At 41.4% G+C, this 23,820-nt stretch overlaps 1 protein-coding gene across 7 annotated transcripts in view; it reads right to left on the reverse strand.

The window, feature by feature from the left end:
* Positions 1 to 23,820, reverse strand: part of DOCK4 (dedicator of cytokinesis 4) — a 467,247-nt gene that overhangs the window by 4,063 nt on the left and 439,364 nt on the right. For 3 of the 7 annotated variants that reach the window (XM_031012977.3, XM_031012976.3, XM_063708731.1), the window contains 10 exons: positions 17,042 to 17,218; positions 16,116 to 16,199; positions 11,819 to 11,938; positions 11,346 to 11,467; positions 10,900 to 11,020; positions 9,213 to 9,294; positions 8,951 to 9,060; positions 6,725 to 6,797; positions 4,862 to 4,975; positions 2,037 to 2,098 (listed from right to left, as the gene is read on the reverse strand). In XM_031012977.3, coding sequence (XP_030868837.2) covers positions 2,037 to 2,098; positions 4,862 to 4,975; positions 6,725 to 6,797; positions 8,951 to 9,060; positions 9,213 to 9,294; positions 10,900 to 11,020; positions 11,346 to 11,467; positions 11,819 to 11,938; positions 16,116 to 16,199; positions 17,042 to 17,218 — 1,065 coding nt within the window. The remainder of the gene's footprint in view (positions 1 to 2,036; positions 2,099 to 4,861; positions 4,976 to 6,724; positions 6,798 to 8,950; positions 9,061 to 9,212; positions 9,295 to 10,899; positions 11,021 to 11,345; positions 11,468 to 11,818; positions 11,939 to 16,115; positions 16,200 to 17,041; positions 17,219 to 23,820) is intronic. The other 4 variants (XM_055347227.2, XM_055347226.2, XM_055347229.2 and 1 more) reach the window with 2 other exon arrangements.

Below are 23,820 nucleotides of genomic sequence, written 5' to 3' on the forward strand. Positions count from 1 at the left end.
AAGATAGATAGATGCTCTGTGAAAAGAGGGTTCCGCTGGGAAATGCTGCACACTGTATACTCCTTGTGTATATTCAAAACATATTCGCATTTTCAAGGCTTAGAATAAAGGAATACAAATAATTTTGTTCAGTCCAGTGTTTTCCAAACTTACTTGACTATAGACCTTTTCTCCCCCGCTTATTACATAACGTCCTGGAAAACTAGTGTTCTATGGCATACACTTTGAGAAATGCTATCTTAAGCTAACTTGACTTTGGTTTCTCTTTGTAAACAAAATAACGCTGGTAGATACACATCCTGTCATTTAGCAGGAGCCTATCATTAAGGCCAATTAAGAGTTCCCAATTCACTGCTACCTCGGTCAAAAGTTAGACCTGAAATTCAAAATATGGCAGGTCAGCTCAGTCTTCGCTGTAGGGTTAGACCCATAGTTTGATGGCTGGCTGGGGTTAAAAAACCCAAAACCCCACTAAACTCTATCAGTTAAGGCAGCACACTGCAAGGCTAGTAACATGGTAGCAGTGTACCCCCTAATGTAACCCAGGAGGTATAACACAAATGTTCGATCTATGTTCTCTTCCTTCAAACCCTACATATAAAGACATGGCTTCGAACTGCATATGGCCAGTAAAAATGTACACAGGTCTGCTGAGAGACAGTATATACCAGCTTGCTAAGACTATTTTATAGCTATTCAAACATTTTTAGCTGTTGGGTTCTTTTTAATGTTTAAGAATTAATCTCTTACGACTTATTTTCTTACTACCCAACAAAATTTAAGTTGAAAAATGCAGATGATAATTCCATAGCAACGTGTGGGAGCTCTGTGTGAGTAAGGGCAAATGTAAAAGTGCGGAAAAGCCATGTTGCTTTCCTTTCTATCACATCGAGGTGACAGGCTATGACTTCCAGAGTGAATGCTGTCACAGGTACTTCATAATAACAGCTGCATTACAGAATGAGAACAAAACGAGCAAATCACTTGCACTTACCCGCGAATTTCTACGTCAGAAATTCTGGCAATGCAAGGGAATCACACTTCTTTAAATTTTCTCCATTTTGCGGGGGGAGGCGGGTTGTTTTTCTGTTTCTCAATTTCTATCAGCAACTATCGTTAGCACCACAGATGCACTGGATCGCAACCTGCCCCTATGTGTTTGTAGAGGCTAATTTGTCTTTTGCACATTAGCTAGAACTAGCTCATCAACACAAAGGACATGGAGCGTGTAAATCCTAAGTCACTCAGGTACAAAATCATTCTTTTGACACACTTCATATTTGCCTCTGGTGCAGCAGTTCTGAACACCAATCTCTCACGTACTGACAATCCTTGAAGCCGGTCTGATTCAATTTGGATAGAGACTAAATATTATTCTTTATCTTCATGAGGGATTTTTTACGTTTAAAGATGTTAAATAGCCCATGTCTACGAACCAATTCGAATGTCTGACCTTTACAGCTTTCCAGTTTGTTCCCTAGAAATCTTTTAAATCCATATTTCTGCCTTGTTTTTCATGATCAAGTATGTATTTCTAATGTAAATGAGAAACTTGGTATAAAATATTAACAGAGAATGTTAGGTTTGGCTTTGACAAAATGGGTTTGGCTGATGATAAAGGCAAAAAGACACAGAATATTTAGTAGATCTTGATACTGATGTTTCTCAATCTAAGTGTGTGTGTGTTTGATGTACCTTAAACTAAAAGGCCAGGCTGAAAGTTTCCTAGGAGGTACATTAGGACCACATTCCTTTCCTAATTCAGTATATGCACTGACTTCAGTCTGCAAGTTCTCACTGCTACCATTTGGAGAATGAGGCTAATAATCGAAAAACAAATGGTTGCGTTCGTGCAGGAGGCACCCAGAGGGGAAAGTCCAGTGTTGTTTTTCTCAACCAGCTTCCCCTATCCCTGAATGATAAGTTCTTTGCCTTGTCCCTGCAAATTAAAGCACCTTTTGATATATCTGGGATGAGTCTTAGAGAAAAAGAAACCTGGGCCAGTCTCTAGCCTCAGTCGAAAGAAGGGCCTTTACCTTCAATGGAGATCGCCCGGCAGGCGAGGGGGATACTGATGCCGTGTGTCTTGCTGGTGAAGCTGTCAATGGGGAGAGAGATAACATTTCAATTAAGAAAAACCAGACGATTGACTATCTGCACATGCCCTCTGTGTTACAAACCCAAACAGATGATCCAGTGCATAAGGACCTTCTAAGCAAAGGGGGTGGTGAGGGTGGGGGAGAAGCTAAATGATGCCTGTCTAGAATGGGTTCTCACAAAGGGTGGCACTGCCAAGATACGGGAGCATCAGTGAAAAGTTATCATGGCATATATGATGCTTTGACTATTGACAGGTTCCCAAACTGATCCAATGTCCTTTCCGTTTCCCCAAAGTCCAGGTGCTTCTGCACTGCTTGATCTGTCTCATAAGGTGCTTTTAGGTGTGAGATGCTAGGGAGCAGTTCTTGGGGAACAGCTGTTGACTTTGGCGTGAGCACCAATGGGAACACCATGGCCACCCCAGCAGCCTGGAACAGGTCTACGGGAATATATTTAATCAGCTCCCCCCAAACAACCCCAGTACTCCCCAAATAGGTAGAAAACCCTTGGCCATGGCCATACAACAGGTGCATGGTTTTCCATTTCTTCCCCTAATGCTTGTACTCAGGTCTTCCCATTATCCCCTGGTGGTGGGTCTCTACGGATTTCATCATCGTGGCCAAGAAGAGTGAACTGTTTGCTTTTTCTCACTAGATTTTCAAGTCCTACACCTGGGACACAGCATGTGTGATAGCACTGTTCCTGTGTGCATGCTTGTATAGCAAATCCAGCTCTCTAAAGCATAGCCCTGTATGGTAAAGGCTGGCGTGACACAGTCAACAGGGTGAGAGTCAGCCACATTTCTCAATTCCACAGAGACGTTTCGGTGAACTCTGGCTATGTCGCTCTGTGATTAGCTGCCACTCTCCCAGCTGTCACAGTGAGGTTTGTAACTCAAAACTACTGAAAGGCTGTAAGGAAGAAAGACAGTTACAGAGCCCCACAACAGTGACCACAGATGATGACATAAGAACAGACCATGAGAGCAATCAGTGCAGAAGGGATGGCAGCCCTGCCAGTTAACTTGGGAGGGGTAAGGTCATCTGTGTGCTCTGGGTCCTAAGGGGTCAGGGAGAGTGCTCCATGATCACAATGGTAGTGTGCAGCCTCTCTCTTGCACTCTTGAATGCTGGGGCATGCTGTCAGCATGTGTCACATTCTAATACCAGCCTTAGTTCTCCTATCCTGTTGATTGTGGGTGCTGATTATGGAAGAAAATCACATCTGTATGGAGAAGCTGATCCTGACGGAGAACTATGTTCCTGCCTTAATGGTGGCAGAAAGTTGATTGTTCCCTAGGACCCTCTTCCTCTTGACTCAGGCAGTTGCTGACACCACCATGGTGGCCCCTGCAACCACAGCATATTTGCATCAATATTATTCCTTAAAAAATGCTTTTCAGGTTCTCAACTTTAGGGACACAACCAGGTTTAAATTGGAGACTGCCTGAATATACATACATCGTTAATGAGATACAAATAGTTTGGCCGATAAGTTTTAGGCCTCTGTACACATACTGATATACTAATGCAGGTGATCAATAAGCTTAAAGTTATTTCTTGTTTTCTTTGAAGACCTCATATGTCTCTCAAAAATTATTGGTGACTTGACTTTTGGCTTTGACAAGTATAGAGTAAACTAGGTGGCACATAGTTTATTGTGTTTTGTGGCAAGGTCTCACTTTGTTGCCCAGGCTAGAGTGCAGTGGCTCAATCTTGGCTCACTGCAACCTCTGCTTCCTGGGCTCAAGCAATTCTCCCACCTAAGCATCCCAAGTAGCTAGGACTAGAGGTGTGTGCCACCATGCCTGGCTAATTTTTGCATTTTTTTTTTGTAGAGATGGGGTTTTGCCATGTTGTACAGGCTTCTCTCAAAACTCCTGGGCTCAAGTGATCTGCCTACCTTGGCCTCCCAAAGTGCTGGGATTACAGAACTACCTTATTTGGCCCAGGCTGAAGTGCAGTGGTGCCATCTTGGTTCACTGCAACCTCCGTCTTCTGGGCTCAAGCCATCCTCCCAAGTAGCTGGGACTACAGGTGGTGTACCACCACACCTGGCTAATTTTTATATTTTTTGTAGAGACGGGGTTTCGTCATGCTGCCCAGGCTGGTCCCAAACTTGTGAGTTCAAGTGATCCACTCACCTTGGTCTCCCAAAATGCTGGGATTACAGGCATAAGCCAAAACACCTGGCCAAGATTTTGCTGCTTAAACGACCACCTGAGGGGATGCGATACCCTGAATCAACCCTTTGCAAAATATAGTCCTTGCATGAAGACCTCTCAAAGCAACAGATAACTATGGATGCAAAGTTAATGACTCTGATAAGCTTGTGGAGCATAACTGTTAGTCAATGGCTATTTAGAGGCAACTGGAAACTTTGGCATCAGTCCTGAATAAGACTGAAGAAAGTAGCTGAGTTAGCGGAGGTTGGTAAGAATGAAGTGGTTCAAAGTGAAGGTTAGAGAAGATGCTAGTGGCCTACCAACGTTAGGGTGCCTCCCCGAATTTGAGAATGGTGGCTTGGTAAACAGCACTCTATAAAATCTGTCCGAGAGGCTTACTTGGAACAGACCACTGTTTGACCCCGTGTAACAGAAGTTCAGGAACGAGGGAGACAATTGTCAAGGAATTATGCAGCTACTAAGGTTTTTATCCCAGAAATCAAATGCCTACCTTTCTCTCAGGAATTCAGGACAAGCTGGAGTAGTCAATAAAAGTTATTTTATAAAAGTGATCATTCAAATGCTTCAAATACCCACCAGTCTGTGTGGGTCTTGGAGGGACAGGGGGAGAGATAAGTTTCCCACTATCCGACATGTTCTTGGCTTCCTTCCCACTGTCCAGGCTCCAGCTGCTAGGGGTGGGGTTCACAGCTGGAAGGGAATAACACAGCTAAAAACACACGGTCCAGCTTTGCCCTTCCAATGCTTGAGATCTTAGAAGAAAGTCAGAATTATCCAGAATGAAAAAACTAACTGGATGAAAAACAAAACAGGAAACTTCTTGAATACTAAACCTTTATTTAATTGGCTGCCTAACAGTTATAGTTACCATTTAACTGGGCGCTAACAAGTCTCTTTATTTCCCTTAATGCTGTCAAAGGGAACTACAAATCTTTACACTGGGGTGTAAAACTTGCTGAGAATTACAAATGTGTTTAGATGCTGGATAACAGATGGAAGATGTAGTCACTGGACTACTTTAGAACTTGGTTTTTAGTAGACATTTCTGGACAAGTGACACCTAAAAATGGAGAAGGCAATGACATACTAATATTTTAACTATTTGGCAGAATTCTTGGGAAAGAACAGCCATGCCATATTATCTCATTGATAACTCTTTCTGAAATCAATGAATTACACTGAAATATGTCCTTAAAAAATGATTTGGAATATGGACAGTGTCATTCTTATTTTGTAATTTGTCTGCTCTGTGCTGCGATAAGATGCAGGAATATGGGGCAATCCTGGCAGGAATAAGGGCAGGACACGCTGGTTGTAAATAGCCACTATGCAATGAGGTTTACAACAGCAAATCTGAGTTCCGGTGACTCACTCCCTGTACAGACACTGCCATCTGGTGGGCATGTTGAGAATTTCAACATTTTACCACTGGACCATTTTCATTTAATGGGATGGAGTTATCACTCTTAAAATTCTTTTTCTCTATTATTTTAAATTTGCATTGTGGTTTTCTTTAGTAGAAGGGGTGAGAAAAATACCACATTCCTTAGTTCTACTGACAAAGATGAACATGTGACTTGTAACATTAAAGCTAAATTTGTGTTTTAAAATAATTTTGCCTAAGACTTCACTAATTTCTATCTCCCAAGGAAAGTTCTAATGTAGCAGTGTACCCAAATGACAATAGTTTACTTCCTAATGAGGGCAATTAAAAGGCACTTTCCCAGACTATTTCATTAACGACTCTTGATTCATCGGCCTGGGGAACTGTTCTTATTTTTGAGGCTTGACCCTGAGAGAGGTGAATGGGTGACTTGCTGCAAGCCCCGACCCCGTAGCTGAGGAAATCGTGTTTAATCTGCTCTTCATCTTCTGCTGTGTTGCAGACTGATCCTAATTGGCTATTTACTGCTATCCATGTGTTTGGTTCTCATTTTGTGTGACCTTGAGGCAGGGCACACTCCATTATGCACTGGATTGCAATTCTTAAATGGTATTTAATTGTACAAGAGCCGTATCTGAGTCACAACAAACAACACATGAGTTGGCTGAATGAGCTTTGTAAGGGAGACGAAGGATGGGACCACCGAATCGATCTGGGTGAAGCTATTTTCACTGTGCTGAACATGGAGCCTAATTGGCAACTTTGTTTCAGGAAGAGGAGGCATTGCCTGGGTGACTCACTGGATGATAACAAAAAGCCATTAAACATAGGCGTTCCTATCTTGCTCAGATTCTGCTGTTAAAATCTTATAGGAAAACAGCTTTTGAAGAATGATCATGAATAACTGTCTTTCATTAATCCCCTAAAGGGCATACTAGTCCTGATCATTAAAGAGCTAGAGCACTGCTTTCCACACAGACACACAGAAGACTGGAGAACATGAGGATAAAACAAGCCCTTACACATTCCAGGACTGACCATGGGGCTGGCCTTACCTTTTTCAGGTGCAGAGAGATTTGGGTCACTGCGTGGCAAGGCCCCGTCTCCAATATGATTAAACAGCATCCTCTGCAAAGTTACAAGGGTTGATTTTTATGATGTGATATACGGGCATGTGAAACCTTTCAGAAAATGAGATGATTATCTCCTTAGTAAAACTTTTTGTTCAAAATAATTTTTATGTGATATGATGAGCCTAGGAACAAATAATTTAATTATATTTAAGTAAAAGGGGGTGGGAAGAGCCTTAGGTTTTGAGAAAGAAAAGAGTGTTTGAAAAGTTTGTATTACATTTTAAATATAAATGGTAAATGTTCATAATAAAATGTAAAAAATAAAATAAATAGTAAATAGCAGTTGTGCTATGAAGTTCTTTTTTTTCCTGTCTTTTTAGAGATGGAATCTCACTATATTGCCCAGGCTGGTCTTGAATGCCTGGGCTCAAGCAGTCCTTCCAACCTTGGCCTCCCAAAGTGCTGGGATTACAGGCATGAGCCACCACACCTGGCCTGTGTGGAGTTCTTTGTAAATACAAATGCTACAGTGGTGATATAAAACAGAAATAAGAATTAAACAAGAAATATTAGTTCAAAAAATCACTAGTGAATGAAATTTAACCCCTGCATGTTAAAAATCATTTATTAGGTAAAAAAATACATGAAATAATTGATAGTCTACAATTTTTAACATAAAAATGCCAGTTTTACATGGTTTTACCTAATATATTAAATAGAAAGTACCGAGTCCTTATAAGTAGATGTACTACAGCAATGCACACTATTGAAATTTTGGCAACATATATACTGCTTCCAATTTTACTAAAACCAGAAAACCTGGGAGGCTAATCAGAGAAGGCTTTCGGAGTTGCCCATGCTGACAACAAGTTCTCCTGGAGCAGAACAAACTGAGAAATTCCCTTGCAGCATCATCAAGTGACAAAGGGAAATAGCTAGTCCAGCCAAATGCACTCAGATATAATTTCTGCAAGACATCAGCGTTCTGCAGAGGCGGTACCCTGGGACTTTCGGGAGGATCACACAATCAGCAAAGACAAACCAATGAAGCCAAATCCCACTCTCTCTCATCCACTTCCGGATGTGGCTACAGACTTCTGCCAGGATGGTGTAGAGAAACAGAAATTAGCTGGAGTAGAAATAACTATTTTTCTCTGCTCCTAAACTATTCCCAAATCTTTAAAACTCAGGGCTACCCATGAATCTTCAACTTTGAAACCATCCTTCAAGGCTCTTGAAGTGCCCAAGGGCTGAGCCCAAGCCTCTGCTCTCAGAAAAACAGGGATCACTTCAAAACAAAGTTCAGGCAGGGGGTGAGGGTAAAGCTCCCTTACTTGCATGAGCAGTTGACAGGGAAAGGCTGAGGACTGAACCGCTCTTTCCTCATGCATTCAAGAATGGCAAAGGCAAACAAGTTGCTCCTGTACTCATGGGTACCCAGATAGGAATTGATTGCAGCTCTTTTAAATAGGTCTAGGCAAAGGCAAAGACTGCTGGGCAGGAGAATGCTTCTCTTCAAGGGTATTTTCCTAGTTTAAGAGGTTCCCCCAGACTTCTGTTACATACAAAGGGCATGCAAACACAGGCACTTTATTCACCCAACTACTTTGCATAATGTTTAAGAAGCAGCAGTGAAATAGATCAAGGAGGGTAAATTTCCCATTTCCCTTTTAGCATCACTGCCAAGCAACTACCATGTGTCCCTATCAGAAATATGGCTCAGGGCCGGGAGTGGTGGCTTATGCCTGTAATCCCAGCACTTTGGGAGGCCGAGGCAGGTGGATCACCTGAGGTCAGGAGTTCGAGACCAGCCTGGCCAACATGGCAAAACCCCATTTCTATTATAAATACAAAAATTAGCCATGTGTGGTGGTGGGCACCTATAATCCCAACTACTCGGGAGGCTGAGACAGGAGAATTGCTTGAACCCAGGAGGTGGAGGTTGCAGTGAGCCAGGATTGTGCCACTGCACTCTAGCTTGGGTGACAGCGAGATCCTGTCTCAAAAAAAAAAAAAAAAAAAAAAAAGATGGCTCGGGCAGAAATTTCTAACCATGGGCAGAAAACAGAGGTGCAATCTTCACCAGCTGGATTGGTCTGACACTGCCCAGCTGCTTGCTTCTGGCAGCTACCATGTGTTTCTGCAGAGATAGGTAAGCAATTCCAGAATCGTCCTTGTTTTCTAGTTTCTCTACCCTACAAGGAGTACCTGCGAAGGCTCCACAGGTGTTGGATAGATGGCACTGCATGGTCTCTCTCTTGGGGACAGGCAAGAGTTTTCTCTGGAATGTTTGTGTTTGTCAGACAACAAAGGAGAAGCTGGGAAGAGAAGGAGAGAGAGGATCATCAGCATGGTAGTGGTGCTGCACCTGTTTGGAGGTGACAGCCTGAATGTGTGGCAGCTGGCCACAGTTCCCAGGACTAGAAGGTTCTCTGGGCACCCTCAGTCTTCCCCACACTCTGGCACTGACCTCTGGCACTCGATGGAGCAGAACTTGTCACATTAGGTGAAGCCGAGTGAGTAGAACTCAAGCTTGAGGTAGATGGACTTGGCTGGAAACACACAGGGAGCTATTATCACACCCTGATTAAAGGCTTCCCACGACACTGACATATTTGAAACAAAATCATCAACTTTTTTTCAAATTAACAAAAAAAAGTCCATTTAACAATATAGAAAATCTTAATAACTTAGCTTGACAAAGAAGTCTGCATGAATTAATAAAAAGTCTGAGATTTTGACTCCTGCCAAAGGAATGTCTTCGTGTTAGATTCAGCTATACACTGTGACTTCGTACCAGTTAGCAGTGCATTCCTTCATTGAGGTATAAGTAGAATGACTTCCAGCCTAGGGCCCAAAAATAGGTGAGTGCGTCTAAAAGGCATAAAATATGCCTTCTTGTTATCTGTACAAGTATGTTCAAAGCATGAATTTGGAAATAAGTGTTATGTCTCCTTTCCAAAGATAGTGGTGAGGAAAATTTCAGCTTAGTCTTACTGAACTATCATAAATGCCATATTAGTAGTGTTTAAATAAAATGTTTGCTGGCAGAAGTTATACTGGCTCTAAAATCCCTAAAGACTACATTTTTCTTATATAAAAAAAAACCTTTGGAAACTTTCTGATATGTACATAAGTAAAGAGAATTTTAAAACAGACCCTCAAATCATGTCTTTTTTTCTTTTTTCTTTGAGACACAGTCTCGCTTTGTTGCCCAGGCTGGAGTGCAGTGACATGCTCTCGGCTCACTGCAACCTCCTCCTCCCAGGTTCAAGCGATTCTCCTGCCTCAGCCTCCTGAGTAGCTGGGATTACAGGCATGCGCCACCATGCCCGGCTAATTTTTGTATTTTTGGTAGAGACGGGGTTTCACCATGTTGGCCAGGATGGTCTCGAACTCCAGATCTCAAGGTGATTCACTCACCTCGGCCTCCCAAAGTGTTGGGATTACAGGCATGAGCCACTGCACCTAGCCAAATCATGTCTTCTTAAAGATAAAAAGCCATTTTGGAATGCTAAGAGGGGCCAGGCGCAGTAGCTCATGCCTGTAATCCCAGCACTTTGGGAGGCCAAGTTGGGCAGATCACTTGAGGTCAGGAGTTCGAGACCAACCTGGCCAACATAGTGAAACCCCGTCTCTACTAAAAATACAAAAATTAGTCGGGCGTGGTGGTACACGCCTGTAATCCCAGCTACTCACCAGGCTGAGGCATGAAAACTGCCTGAGCCCGGGAGGCGGAGGTTGCAGTGAGCCAAGATCGCACCACTGCACTCCAGACTGGGAGACAGAGTGAGACTCGTAAAAAAAAAAAAAAAAAAAAAAAAGGCAAGCTAAGAGGCAGCTAGTGAGTGGCAACACACTCTGAGAGTCCTGGACTGCAGAAGGAACTTGGGGCAGGTCTCAGAGCTGAACCTTGTGCAGCGTGCCTAGGCTTTTCCATCGCTTGCTGATGTCGTCTTAAAGCGATGGGGCAGTTTTAAGAGAAACGTCTTTGTAGACTCTAGAGACCCATAAAGCAAGAAGAGTGTTTAAAGGTTTGTCCTTAAGCCAAGTTCTTGCTTGTTGGTCTGTTCATCAGCACAGCAGAATGAACAGAAACACTCATGATTGAGACAGAAAAGGAATAAACACAACCAGACAAAAAGCTAATTAAGTACCTGCATGTTAAAGACTTCATCAGAGCTTTCTGATTGCCCTGTAATATTGCTTACTTCAGCAGAAGCTTGTGAGGACAGTGAGGAGGAAGAATATCGGTTGACAGCTGGGTAACTTAACGGGCTGTTTCAGGGGGAAAAAAAAGGTCATTAACTCAGTCTCCAAATTGTACTTTATCATGTGCTAGAATGCTATGAAACCAAAGGGGGGAAAATACATCCCATTTTGTTTTCTCCTGTTTGCCTCAATATAATCAAATGTTTGAGTTTATTTATTTCTCATGCTGTTGCTGTTTTACTGGTGGCAGAGGTCTGCAGCTGCCTCGCGGGTTAGTTATTTCATTAAGAAATAGCGTATTTGACAAATTGTGCCGTAAAGAATGAGAGAACCATTCCAGATCATTTTGTGGGTGAGGCCAAATTGTAAGATAATTTGGAATATGACTTACCTGCGTCTAGGAATTACCCTGGTACCATCTGGGCTCACAGAAGCAGGTGCTGAGTTTCTACACACACGAGGGCTTCCATTAGGAAAATGGACAGGACTGGCTTGCATACAAGCAGAGAACTCCTAAAGATGTAGTAAAGGAAATATCTCATTACAGTAATGATTTAGGCAAAATAACTTACGAGACAGGTTAGCATACTAGGCACACATCCTAATTGCCATCAAGTCTTCACATAGGGAGCTATTAAAGCAAGTTCCAGTATTATTTGGCTTTCCCTCACTTACATTTATGTTTTCCCAAAAGGAAAGCCTCGCAAATAGCAGACAAGGCAATTGTATTTGAGGGCTCCCTGGTAAAACAGTGCAGTTTGGTAGAAAAACCAAAAGATGTCACTATTGGATACATCATCATCCCTTTAACAAGCAAATGGCAGTGATCAGGCTGCCCCGCCATGGACACCTAAGTATACATACCTGTATCCCTAAGCTCGACTTCATCACAAAGAATTGGTCAACCAGCTTTTTGTGAAGGGGTCTCATATCTTGAGGTACAAACTTCTCATGCACGGCCAAACCAAATTCCAGAATCTGTGCCTTAATTAACAACATAAGGAAAAAACCTCACATCAATGACTACCTCTCACTAAGTGCCTGCTATGGGCCGAGCACTTTACTACGCATTTCGCTTGCATTATTGCTAATCCTCTGCCTCTGACAAGGTAGGAACAGTTGTCACTTTACAGGTGAAGAAAAACTGAGGATCTGAAAAATCCTGCATGGATAAAAGACAAATGGGGATTAGAACTTGGTTCTGATTTCAGACTTAATTTTCCTACTCCCCCAGGCTTCTTTCCTATGTATTTTAGATCTATAATTATAATGCCTCGTAACAGTTATGTGTCCCTTTGGCCCCTTCCTTCTCTCCCCAGGGTGGAGAAGGAATAGGGGCAAGTGCTGCTCCCTGTTAAGAGGGCCGGCAATTCTCCCCTAAAGATCTCTTCTTTGCATGGCACCCTCTCCCCCACATTTCCCTCTCTCTCCCACTAGGTTCCTCTGTGCTCATCCATCCCTCCCACAGACTTTCAGAATCTGCCAGGGAGGATGGAAAAAACAAAAAGGAATTCTATGACAGTTTCTATGCTTCTTGTTTTTGTTTAAAAAGATTATTCTTGGCCAGGCGCGGTGGCTCACGCCTGTAATCCCAACACTTTGGGAGGCCAAGGCGGGTTGATCACAAGGTCAGGAGTTCAAGACCAGCCTGGACAACACAGTGAAACGCTGTCTCTACTAAAAATACAAAAATTAGCCAGGTGTGGTGGCACGTGCCTGTAGTTCCAACTACTCGAGTGGCTGAGGCAGGAGGATTGCTTGAATCTGGGAGGTGGAGGTTGTAGTGAGCCAAGATCATGCCACTGCATTCCAGCCTAGGTGACAGAGCTAGACTCTGTCTCAAAAAGAAAAAAAGAAAAAAACCCCCAAAAACATTATTCATATTCACTTATAATTCAACAAGAGAGCAGGTCCTACTTAAAAAACTTTCCTGCAGTGAGGATCCGAAGAGATGAAGGTAAACATTCAACCTTCCTTTGTTCAACCATCAACAGTTTGTGATTCCTTTGATTCAAGCAGCAGCTGTCTTTTGTATTTAAAAAATGCCCCCCATGCTAACATGGTCAAAAGGACAAATTCCATAGACTGGGAGGAAAATGAATCCTGTATCACCACAAGGTTTTGTTGTTATTGTTGCTGTTTTTAATCTTTGCAGCTTGTGAAGATTTTAGGTTGAAAGCTCAGGTCAAACAGGATTGACCCTGGCGGGTTGGGGCATCCAGCACCTTCCCTAAGGGACGGGGCTCTGGATGCTGCCCACTGCCAGCATATTTGCATAACAAATATCAAGGATGCCTTTGAAAGGCACACTTGGAGTGCAGTGTGTATGAGGCATAAAGGGAGAGGCTACATCTGTGATGAGGACATGGAAGGGATGTAGGAGGTGGATCTCAACGCAGAGGCCCCCAGTCTTCTCCATTTTAAACACTAGCGTTGGGTGACCTCCCTTTTGTTCACAGAATGTTGCAAGTTGGGTTCTCTGGGAAGTAGACTCCAGCATGGATTTCATAATGTTTATCAGGGTGTACCTTGGGATTGATGCCTGTCGGGGGGAGGGACAGAAGCCGGACTTGACAAGAAAAGAAGTTGAGCTGCACAGCAGTCCTGTCAGCTGCTGCCAAACCCAAGGGACCTCTGGAATGTTCTTAAAAATTTATCTGTATTTTAATCTTTTTAGAGACAGAGTCTCACTCTGCTGCCCAGGAAGGAATGCAGTGGTGTGATCTTAGCTCACTGCAAACTCGAACTCCTGGGCTAAGGTGATCCTCCCACCTCAGCCTCCCAAGTAGCTGGGCCTACAGGCATGCGCCACCACACCCAGCTAGTTTTTAGGTTTTTGTAGAGATGGGGTCTTGCTATGTTGCCCAGGCTAGTCTTGAACTCCTGGTGTCAGATGATCCTCCTACCTCAACCTCTGGACCTTTAATGGTCTGTCGGAGTTGTCCTGTGTTGGTCCCAAATGGCCAGGCTTTCTATTGCTTCCTCAGTATGGGATGTGCACCACTGAGAAGGTAGCAACCTTGGGCCAAGTGGCTCTCTGCAGTGGAGGCAATCCCTGAAGGGCCTGACAGCTGGAGATGTCTGTCGAGAGCCACATTTCCTGCAGCTGAGGCACAGTAAGTCTGTCCTGGAAGGAGCACTGGGGTGGTGCATGTCTCTGTCCTCTAGAGAGTTTATCTGAACTACTTTGCAGAGGTCCAGAGAAGGATGGTGCCCTCTCCAGTCCACCTCCCCACAGAGATGATGAGACTTGGCCAAGGGCACATTGACAGTCACGTGCACTGCTTGTCTTACAACAGAGATCTCACATTTTCTAGTCCATGGCTCTTTCCACAAGGTTTCAGGAACATAAGCAGGACATAGAAGAAATAAAGGTTCCCTGGTTTTATTTTTCTTGGGAGTCTTCTTGACCCTGAGCTACCATTTAATTCTGGGGAAATAATTCAGTCAGGCTGAATCCAGCAGATACAGTCCTGGGGTGAAGTGAACCATTCATAAGAGGTAAAACACAGATCTTTAAAAATCAACGAAGGTTAAAGTCATTGCATAATCCTGAGTAATGGATGACCTCAACTGCTCACTTCTAGTATCTACAAACACCCAGAGTCACATTGAGAACTTGACTTATTCTTTATTTCCTTACAGATCAGCTTCAAGTAATTCTTCTCTCTCTTCTGTGGCCACCTCTCTCCCTGCAGTATTAGGTTTTGTGGACTAAGCCTACAGAGCATAAAAGATGGATGAAAACCAGACACGACCTCATTTTCTAATCCAAAGAGTATGCTTTACTTATTAATTTGGCATTATCGGGTAGAAAGAGATGCCTTTGTCATGTTTCATCACACATATTCCACTTTTCACAGGAATCAAATGTCTTTATTTCCTGTTTAACACAGGCTTCCAACCATGTCTCCTACCTCAGAGGTTTTCAAACCATTTCAGGCTATCAATAGGGACACAGTAGGCAACAGATTACTCATTCCAGTTCTTTGTACTTGATGGTTCCAAATAAATAAAATAAACCACGCTTCTCTGGGGGTAGAAAATGATGAGTTGTATGTAGTTTTGTCCATATCATGTAACCTATAGGTTTACTTTGCAAAATATGACACTGCTTTAAAGCAAGGTCTACTGATTGCCCACTTCCTTATTACAATGCTTAAGTAAAAATTTCATTCATGCACTCATATTTGGAGTTGGCCTGAACTTTTCTGAGCACAGAATTTTGAGTGAAAAGTTGGCATCGGCCAGGCGCGGTGGCTCACGCCTGTAATCCCAGCACTTTGGGAGGCTGAGGCGGGTGGATCACGAGGTCAGGAGATCGAGACCATCCTGGCTAACACGGTGAAACCCCGTCTCTACTAAAAATGCAAAAAAATTAGCCAGGTGTGGTGGCGGGCACTTGTGGTCCCAGCTACTTGGGAGGCTGAGGCAGGAGAATGGTGTGAACCCAGGAGGCGGAGCTTGCAGTGAGCAGAGATCATGCCACTGCACTCCAGCCTGGGTGACAGAGGGCGACTCCGTCTTAAAAAAAAAAAAAAAAAAAAAAAGTTGGCATCAAGCCTACAGCAAGTCTCTAGGAAGAGAACATTCAAAGAATGTTTTAAGAGACCACATGAAGTTGTTTGTTTCACAGGTTGAACATCCCTAATACAAAAATTGAAAATCAGAAATGCTCCAAAATTTGAAGCCTTTTGAATGCCAACATGCCACAAGTGGAAAATTCCACACCCAACCTCACGTGATGGGTTGCAGTCGAAACTTCATGCACAAAATTATTAAAATATTATATAAAATGACCTTCAGGCTATGTGTATAAGATATATATGAAATAATAAATTTTGTTATTTGACTTGGGTCCCTCCCCCAAGATATCTCTTATGTATATGCAAATATTTCAAAATCTGAAACACTTATGGTCCCAAGTATTTTGGATAAAGGATACTCAACCTGTAACTGGCTGCCATAGTCTACTCATTGTTAAATTAATTTTTGCATCCGAGTGGGAAGAAGAAGTAGAAATTAGCAAGCTGGGATATATTACAGGAATCTGTCACCCTTGCTTGCCAGCTTCTGTTAGACCACTAATGCAGAGGCGGCTCTAGGTAAGCGAGCACATATCCAGGCAAAATAGAAGGGGGTTGGCTTCTGCTTCCCTTACCTGCTCAAGCATCAGCTCTCTTAATCGTGCAATTTTCTCCCCATCTTCAGGGTGACTTAAGATATATTCTTTGACAAAGAATGCCTAGTAAGGGAAAGGAGAATCAGTCTACTTTAATGGAGTTACAAGGCAAGTCAAAGACAAGTTGTTTTTAAAGACCTGGCATCTTTATGGAAATGACACCATTACAAACGACATTTTGGGACAGATGGGCTGATTACTAGTGTAGGTGGTTGGTCAGAATGGGAACATAAGGAAAGAATTGTTAAAGGAAGATCAGTGATTGTACAATAAGTACCCTTGCTAAAATAAAGAACAAGCCCAAATCAGTAAGCTATATGGCTTGTATCCTAAAACAAACTGCCTTAAGATTCAGTGTGACCTAGATGGTGGCCTTACCTTCCAGGGTATTATATCTTTCTGTTTAAGAGAGCAGATGAAAGGTCCACTTAAAGTATCATCTAAGCAAGATCGGTCTTATCTTTTTTTTTTTTTTTTTTTTAAATAGAGATAGATCTTCCTATGTTGCTCAAGCTGGTCTCAAACCAAAGTGCTGGGATTACAGGTGTGAGCCACTGAGCCCAGCCTAGATCAGACTTTTCTATGACCATGAACTTCTTTGCTTAGAGAAATTATTTTAGACGGATATTTATTAAACAGTCCTAATGGCCTTTCTACTTTTATTCATGCAAGAATGAACATACAGACACACGTTTTTATTATTCAAAATATAACATGTTGGGAAAATGGAGTTACTGGGCAATTACAAATGACTGTATGTTTGCTCTATTTAACAAAGGACTCTGTGTCAATCGCAGCCCTATGCTTGCATGCTGATATGGGTACATAGTCTGAAAAAAGATTCATGGAACCCTAAGAAGGCACAATTGAAAACTTTCTCTGAAACAACAATACCTAATCCTTACCTCTTGGTACCTGGAAACGCCACCATTAACTGCAGCATCTATAACTCCATTCAGGCACATAGTCAGGGGATTAATATTCTGCATCTGTCTTGTCTGACACTGACTAATCAGAGTCTTCAGCTGCTGATTCTTATTTTCTAGCACTTCAATTGCATTTTCCAGAGGACTCATTTCTACCTGAGAAGCAAATGAACATAAATATATATTGAATTTGTGACATTCAAGAAGAAAGACAAAGTAGTTTATCCATGTTCTGAATTATCTGTGCTCCCCCTTGGCTTCCATCAATATCTCTACCAGGGGCCATTCCGTAGAATAGACAAGGATGTGGAAGTCAAGTGGGATGTTCATTAGCAAGGTTTGGAAAGGGCAGGTAATTATGCTTATTCATTGAAATGTGGTTTGGATAATCATCAATTCTATATTAGCACTGCAACAACCAATTTAATCCTTAAAATAATATCCAAGCATCTCATGTCTTTTAAAACTAGTTTTTTTTTCTTTTGAAGGGTTAAATATTCAGAGACCCTGAATATTATCCCCTTTCTCATGCTTATTTGATACAAAGCACCATGGGAGATATAAAGATGCATTTATGGATCCTCTGATGTCAAGGAGCTTTCAGCCCAGTTGGGAAGATGGGACATATGCCACATGAACCTCATATGTATATATAACAGCACCATAAGGTGGCACAGGATGGCACACAGTTGGGAATTATAGAAAACAAGATAATATATACTGCAGGATCTATTTGTTGGAGAGCCAAATAGAATCATAATGACTTAAAAATTCCAGGCTGTATGGAGGACCTAATTGTGAAAATGATAAAAGTGCTCTTCAAATGTATGTCATTGGGACTGCTATTGCCTTGAAGAGAAGGTCTGCCAAGCTCTCAGCAATCAAGTAATTCAGGATTACAATTAGCATATTTAAATATTGGTTCATTCAAGCAAGGAAACAAATTAGAGTTTTTAAAGGTCACTTGGATCATCTTAAACCAACACTGAAAAATCCTAGAATATGAAGACTGAACATTCATCAAAGACAAAGAGAAGGGAAGATAAGCAAGAATATAGAAGATTTTGTAACATGTGTAACCATCAAAAAGCACATGTTCAGGGTATATAAGGATTCTTAAAAACCAGTAAGAAAAAGGCAAACAACCCAATAAAAAATGAGCAAATGAATTAAACAACCACTTACAAAGGAATACATTCAAACGGCCAGTAAACAAATAATGAAAAGGTGTTGGGCCTCGTTTGTGATCAAAGATGTGAAAAATACTACTACAATAACATACTACTAAACACCCACTGAAATGGTAAAAATGACAACAGCAGATGAGAGTGAGATTGTGAGCAACGGACTCTCAATTACTGCTACTGGAAGTTCAAGTTGGTTCATTCACTTCGGAAAAACAGTTGAAGATATATATACGTGTGTGTGTGTGTGTGTGTGTGTGTATATATATTGATTCAGAAATTCTAGGCATATAAGGAAAAGTGGAGTAGGAGGTTTGTGCACATGTGTACCAGGAAACATGTACAAAAATGTTCATAATCTCCAAAATCCGTATGTCCATTGACAAGAGAATAAACATATTGTGATATGTTCATGGAATGGAATAGTATACGGCAATGAAACAAACTTCGATCACATGCAATAACATGGAAAAATATTACAAACAACACTGAGTCAAATATGTCTCAATAGAACACAAGTAGTATGTTATATAAAGTTCAAAACCAGGTAAAACCAAATCGACTTGTTTAGAGAGGCAAACAGGTGATACACTAAGCAAGGGAATGGACACCATAGAAGTCAGGATAGTGACTGCTTTTATGGTGAAGATGGAGCTATAATTGAGAAGGGGTGCATGGGAGGCCTGTAGGATACTGCTGGCAATGTTCTGTTTCTTTACCTGAATGGCGGGAAATGGGCATTTACTTTCAGACTATTTGTAACACTAAACCTTTGTTTTATGTACACAAAACCTAAACCATAAAGGAAAAGTCTGAGAGCTCTGAGTAACTGAAAGTTAAAAAGTAAGCAAAACATCTTAGAACATAGAATGGTGGTTCCCAGGGTCTAGGGGAAAGGGGAGAGGAGAACTGCTGTTCAGTGAATATCGAGTTTGAGTTTTCCAAGATGAAAAACTTCTAGACATCTGTTGCACAACAATGTATATATAGTTAACACTACTGTACTGCACACATAAAAATGGTTACAATAGTAGATTTTATGTGTTTTTGGCTATAAGAAAAAAGCAATCTTCATCTTTATAAATGCAAATGCTATTAAAAATCAAATTTTCTAAAAGTAAATAAAACAAGACATAATAAACACAGGCAAAATACAAACGACTTGGAAAATATTTCCAACATGAAGGATAGACAAAATGTTAATATTTCCCAAATATTGAAGAAAAGGGACAAAGGATATGATTGGTATAGAGTTCATCAATATATGAAAACATATCTTCACTTAGCATTCAAAAAATGCTGAAACAAAACATCCAACCCCAGTATAATTTTGGTCTATTATTTGGAAAGATTAAAATATACAACACTTAGTATTGAAGAAGATTCTGGGGAAATAAGTATTCCTAAGACTAGTTATCCCCTCTAGACAGGGTGTAAATGATATATCCCATTGCTGATCCATGAATCAGTGGTTACAGTGGGGATACTTTTGATTAATTCACTTCTAGGGAAATCTAAGGGGATGGTCAAAGAAGTGTGCAAAGATATGTGATAGAGTGTTCACCAAGAATTACTTTCCTCTATCCTTCAGATTACAGTCTCTAAATACTGTTCACCACTAAAATGAATAAGGAGTCATTGGAGAAATAGCTGCTTTCAGGTCTGGGGCAGATGTTCAAGTGATCCTAGACCACCTCGTCTTACCAGGAAGGATGGTAAAGGTAAGGATGGGAGGAAAACATGAAAGTATCTGGCCTGTGATCCATTCATTTTCTTTACTGGGGAATGTCCTTAAGGGACAGAAAACACAGGTGACTATGTCTTATGTCTTTGTCAATTGAACCTTCAAGTAAACAGACTAAAAATAATTGCTAGGAGGAAGAGATGTTATCTACAGAATGCCCTAAAGTCCCCAGTCAAAGGATTTCTTTAAGTAAATAAATAAACCAGAATCCATGAGGCATGATTACAGAATGTCCCTGAGAAGCTTTACAACTAACTCTCTGGAGTAGAAAATGGAATGTTTCATAATCGACACTTCATAATTTAAATGTGCTTCTGAACGAGGAACCCTGTGAACCTCAGGGACTCCACCTATAATTCTGAATTATTACTGATGTGGGGAAGAAGGACCTAGCAGATGATGTGTAATGTCTCAGAAATCTCGCTGCTTTATCTGAGCATCCTGTCTGCCTTGAAATCACTAGTAAAGCTTGATGCTGGGAGGGGTCGCTGAGTCCTGCATCGAATTTGACAATCAGATCCTGTGTGTTAGCTCAGTAACAAACACTACTTGGATACTGTGAAAACAGACTCAGGAGCCATTTTGAAGATGCTCCCAACAGGCAAAGATGGAACATTTTTAAATTTAATAATTGCCATGGATTAAAACAAAACAAATATATCCATGAGTTACTAATGATACTAAAAACCAACCAAACAAAAACCCCTCCAGTCGCTTTTGTAGAATACAGCATTATCTTTCCTGTACCTCAGGGTAATCAAATATTTAGTGAGAGGACATTTCTCTTTACAGAGTATTCCAATGAGTAAATAAACATGAAATAAAATATCACCATTTTGTAACCCATAAAAGATTAATGGATGTGGTCAATGATCACCAGTGGCTGCCAACATCACACACACACACGACAACCAGTAGCACATAACACCAAGTATGAAGTACTCTTGTGAAAATAAAAGCAAAACATTTTATCAAGTCTCTAGTTCTAACTACCAATTTACAAGGAATACAGGTGACAGAGAAACATGTTAAATGACTTCACTGGGATGCAGTCTGCAGAATCCACACATACGGAAAAATTTCAGGATAAACAGTCTTTAGTTTCTTCAATAAAAAAATAAGGAAAGTGATGCAAGGGGAAACTTACAGATTGAAAGAGACTTAGAAGACATTTCAATCAATTGCAATGCATGGCCCTTATTTAAATCTGGATTCAAATAACAGAGTAAAAATAATTTTTTTTTTCTGTTTTGAGACAGTCTCACTTGTTTTGTCGCCCAGGCTGGAGTGCAGTGGCGCAATCTTGGCTCACTGCAACCTCCACCTTCTGGGTTCAAGCAATTCTCCTGCTTCAGCCTCCTGAGAAGCTGGGATTACAGGCGTGATCCACCATGCCCAGCTACTTTTTGTATTTTTTGTAGTGACAGGGTTTTGCCATATTGGCCAGGCTGGTCTTGAACTCCTGACCTCAAGTGATCTGCCTGTCCTGGCCTCCCAAAGTGTTGGGATTACAGGTATGAGCCACCATGCCTGGCCTAAAAATATATAATTCTTTTTTTTTTTTTAAAAAAGAGGGTTGAGACTGTCACCGAGGCTAGGGTACAGTGGTATGATCATAGTTCACTGTAACCTCAAACTCCTGGGCTCCAGTGATCTTCTGGCCTCAACTTCTGGAGTAGGAGGTTGCTAGGACTGCAGACATATGCCACCATGCTGGCTAATTTTTTAAATTTTCTGTTTAGACGGTGTCTTACTACATTGCCCAGGCTGGTCTAAAATGCAGAATAAAAGACTTGGTAAAGTGTGGAATGAACACTGTACATTTTATGATCAAGTAATTATTGTTAATTTTTAATGTGACAATATTTCAGGTTTTTAAAAATAAATATGAATACTAAAATATTTGTAGATGAAGTGATATGACATCTGAGATTTACTTCAAAAATAGTCCAGTTGAGAGGGAGCAGGTAGACATGTAGATGAAACAAAATTGGCTTTTTTGACGGCTGTTGAAGCAATGATGGGTAAGTCAGGCTCATTATATCATTATACATTTTCTCTATTTTTGTATGCTATAACTTAAGTTTAAAAAGGTCACTGGCTGCCATGTACAGAAGAGACTACAGGGATAAGGGGGAAAGCAAATCTTTTAGGAGGCTACTGCAGTAATCAGGCACTAGGTGGCGCTATCGGTGGGGCGCTGAGGAGTGGTTAGATTCTGGGTATACAGTATTTAGAAAGAGGCACATTGTTTTCTGATGGGCAGGATGCGGTATGAAAATATTCTCGTAATCTTTAGTTGGATTTTTAAAAAATCATTTACGGATTCTAAACTATAAATGTTTGTCTTGATTAAACATTTTTTAATGAGCTTAGGTTTTTTTTTTTTGAGACAGAGTTTTGCTCTTGTTGCCCAGGCTGGAGCGCAGTGGCGTGATCTCAGCTCACTGCAACCTCTGCCTCCTCGGTTCAAGCGATTCTCCTGCCTCAGCCTCCCAAGTAGCTGGGACTACAGGTGCGTGCCACCATGCCCAGCTACTTTTTTGTATTTTTAGTACAGACGGGGTTTCACCATGTTGGTTAGGCTGGTCTTGAATTCCTGACCTCAGGTGATACACCTGTCTCAGCCTCCCGAAGTACTGGGATTACAGGTGAGCCATGGCACCCAGCTGAAATGAGCTAATTTTTTAATCAGGACAAAAACACTTTTTTTGGGTTTTGAAAATAATAAACTACAGAGGAAACAATAGTTCAAAGGCATTGATATCTTAACAAAAGTTGATAAGCTATTGGGGGGGGGGTCTGTGATTTAGAAAATAAAGGTCCCCAATTTCATCTGAAACCTTTGGTGCCACATGTTTCAGAATGAAGAACTTTTTTCAGATTTTAGAAAGGCAGTATAGGGCCATATACGGTATATTATGTAACCCCTAGCAGGATCTAGGGCAGGTTCCTTTAATCAAATGCATTACATTAATAAGGCTGGGCATGGTGGTTTATGCCTGTAATCCCAGCACTTTGGGAGACAAAGGCTAGAGGCTTGTTTGAGCCCAGGAGCTCAAGACTAGCCTGAGCAACATCGTGACACCTCATCTCTGCAACAAATCAGAAAATTAGCCAGTTGTGATGGCACATGCTTGTGGTCCCAGCTACTTGGGAGGCTGAGGTGGGAGGATCACTTGAGCCCGGGAGGTCAAGGCTGCAGTGAGCCATGATCATATCACTGCACTCCAGCCTGGGCGACAGAGCAAGACCCAGTCTCAAAAACAAAAAGGAAATATAATATTTCTACAGTGAAACACATGAACATTCACACTAAGTGAAATAAAGTTAATAAATGGACTTGCATTAGAAAAGCTTGGGTGTATTATTAGCATATGAGCTTTGGAGCCGAACAAATGAAAACATCTCTTGGTTTTCAGATGCTGACATCTGCAGATGAGGAATTTCAATTCAACGTGATGTATTTGTATTGAGCACCTACTACCTGTCCCTGTTCTTGAAGACCTTCTACACTAGGAGTTAAACCAGGAAACCAATAGCTTGAATCGACAGTGAGGACATTCTAGGCAGCAAGAACAAGAGAAAAACACAAAAGCTGTTAAAAGTGGGCTGTGTTCAGGGAACAAAACAGCTGAATTTGATTTGTTCCATTTGACAGAACATAAGATTACATATTCTAATAAAGTAGGCAGCTGATGTTTGAAAGGTTGTGTTTAGTAATGCTCCTTTTATCATTATCAGCATGCTATTTTTTATTAGCATTGTATGTGTATATGACATTTCCAAGGGCTAGGACCATTGGTGAGACTTCACAGGATTTAATGCTC

Source organism: Gorilla gorilla, chromosome 6 (genome assembly GCF_029281585.2).
Source record: "Gorilla gorilla gorilla isolate KB3781 chromosome 6, NHGRI_mGorGor1-v2.1_pri, whole genome shotgun sequence".
NCBI lineage: Eukaryota > Metazoa > Chordata > Mammalia > Primates > Hominidae > Gorilla > Gorilla gorilla.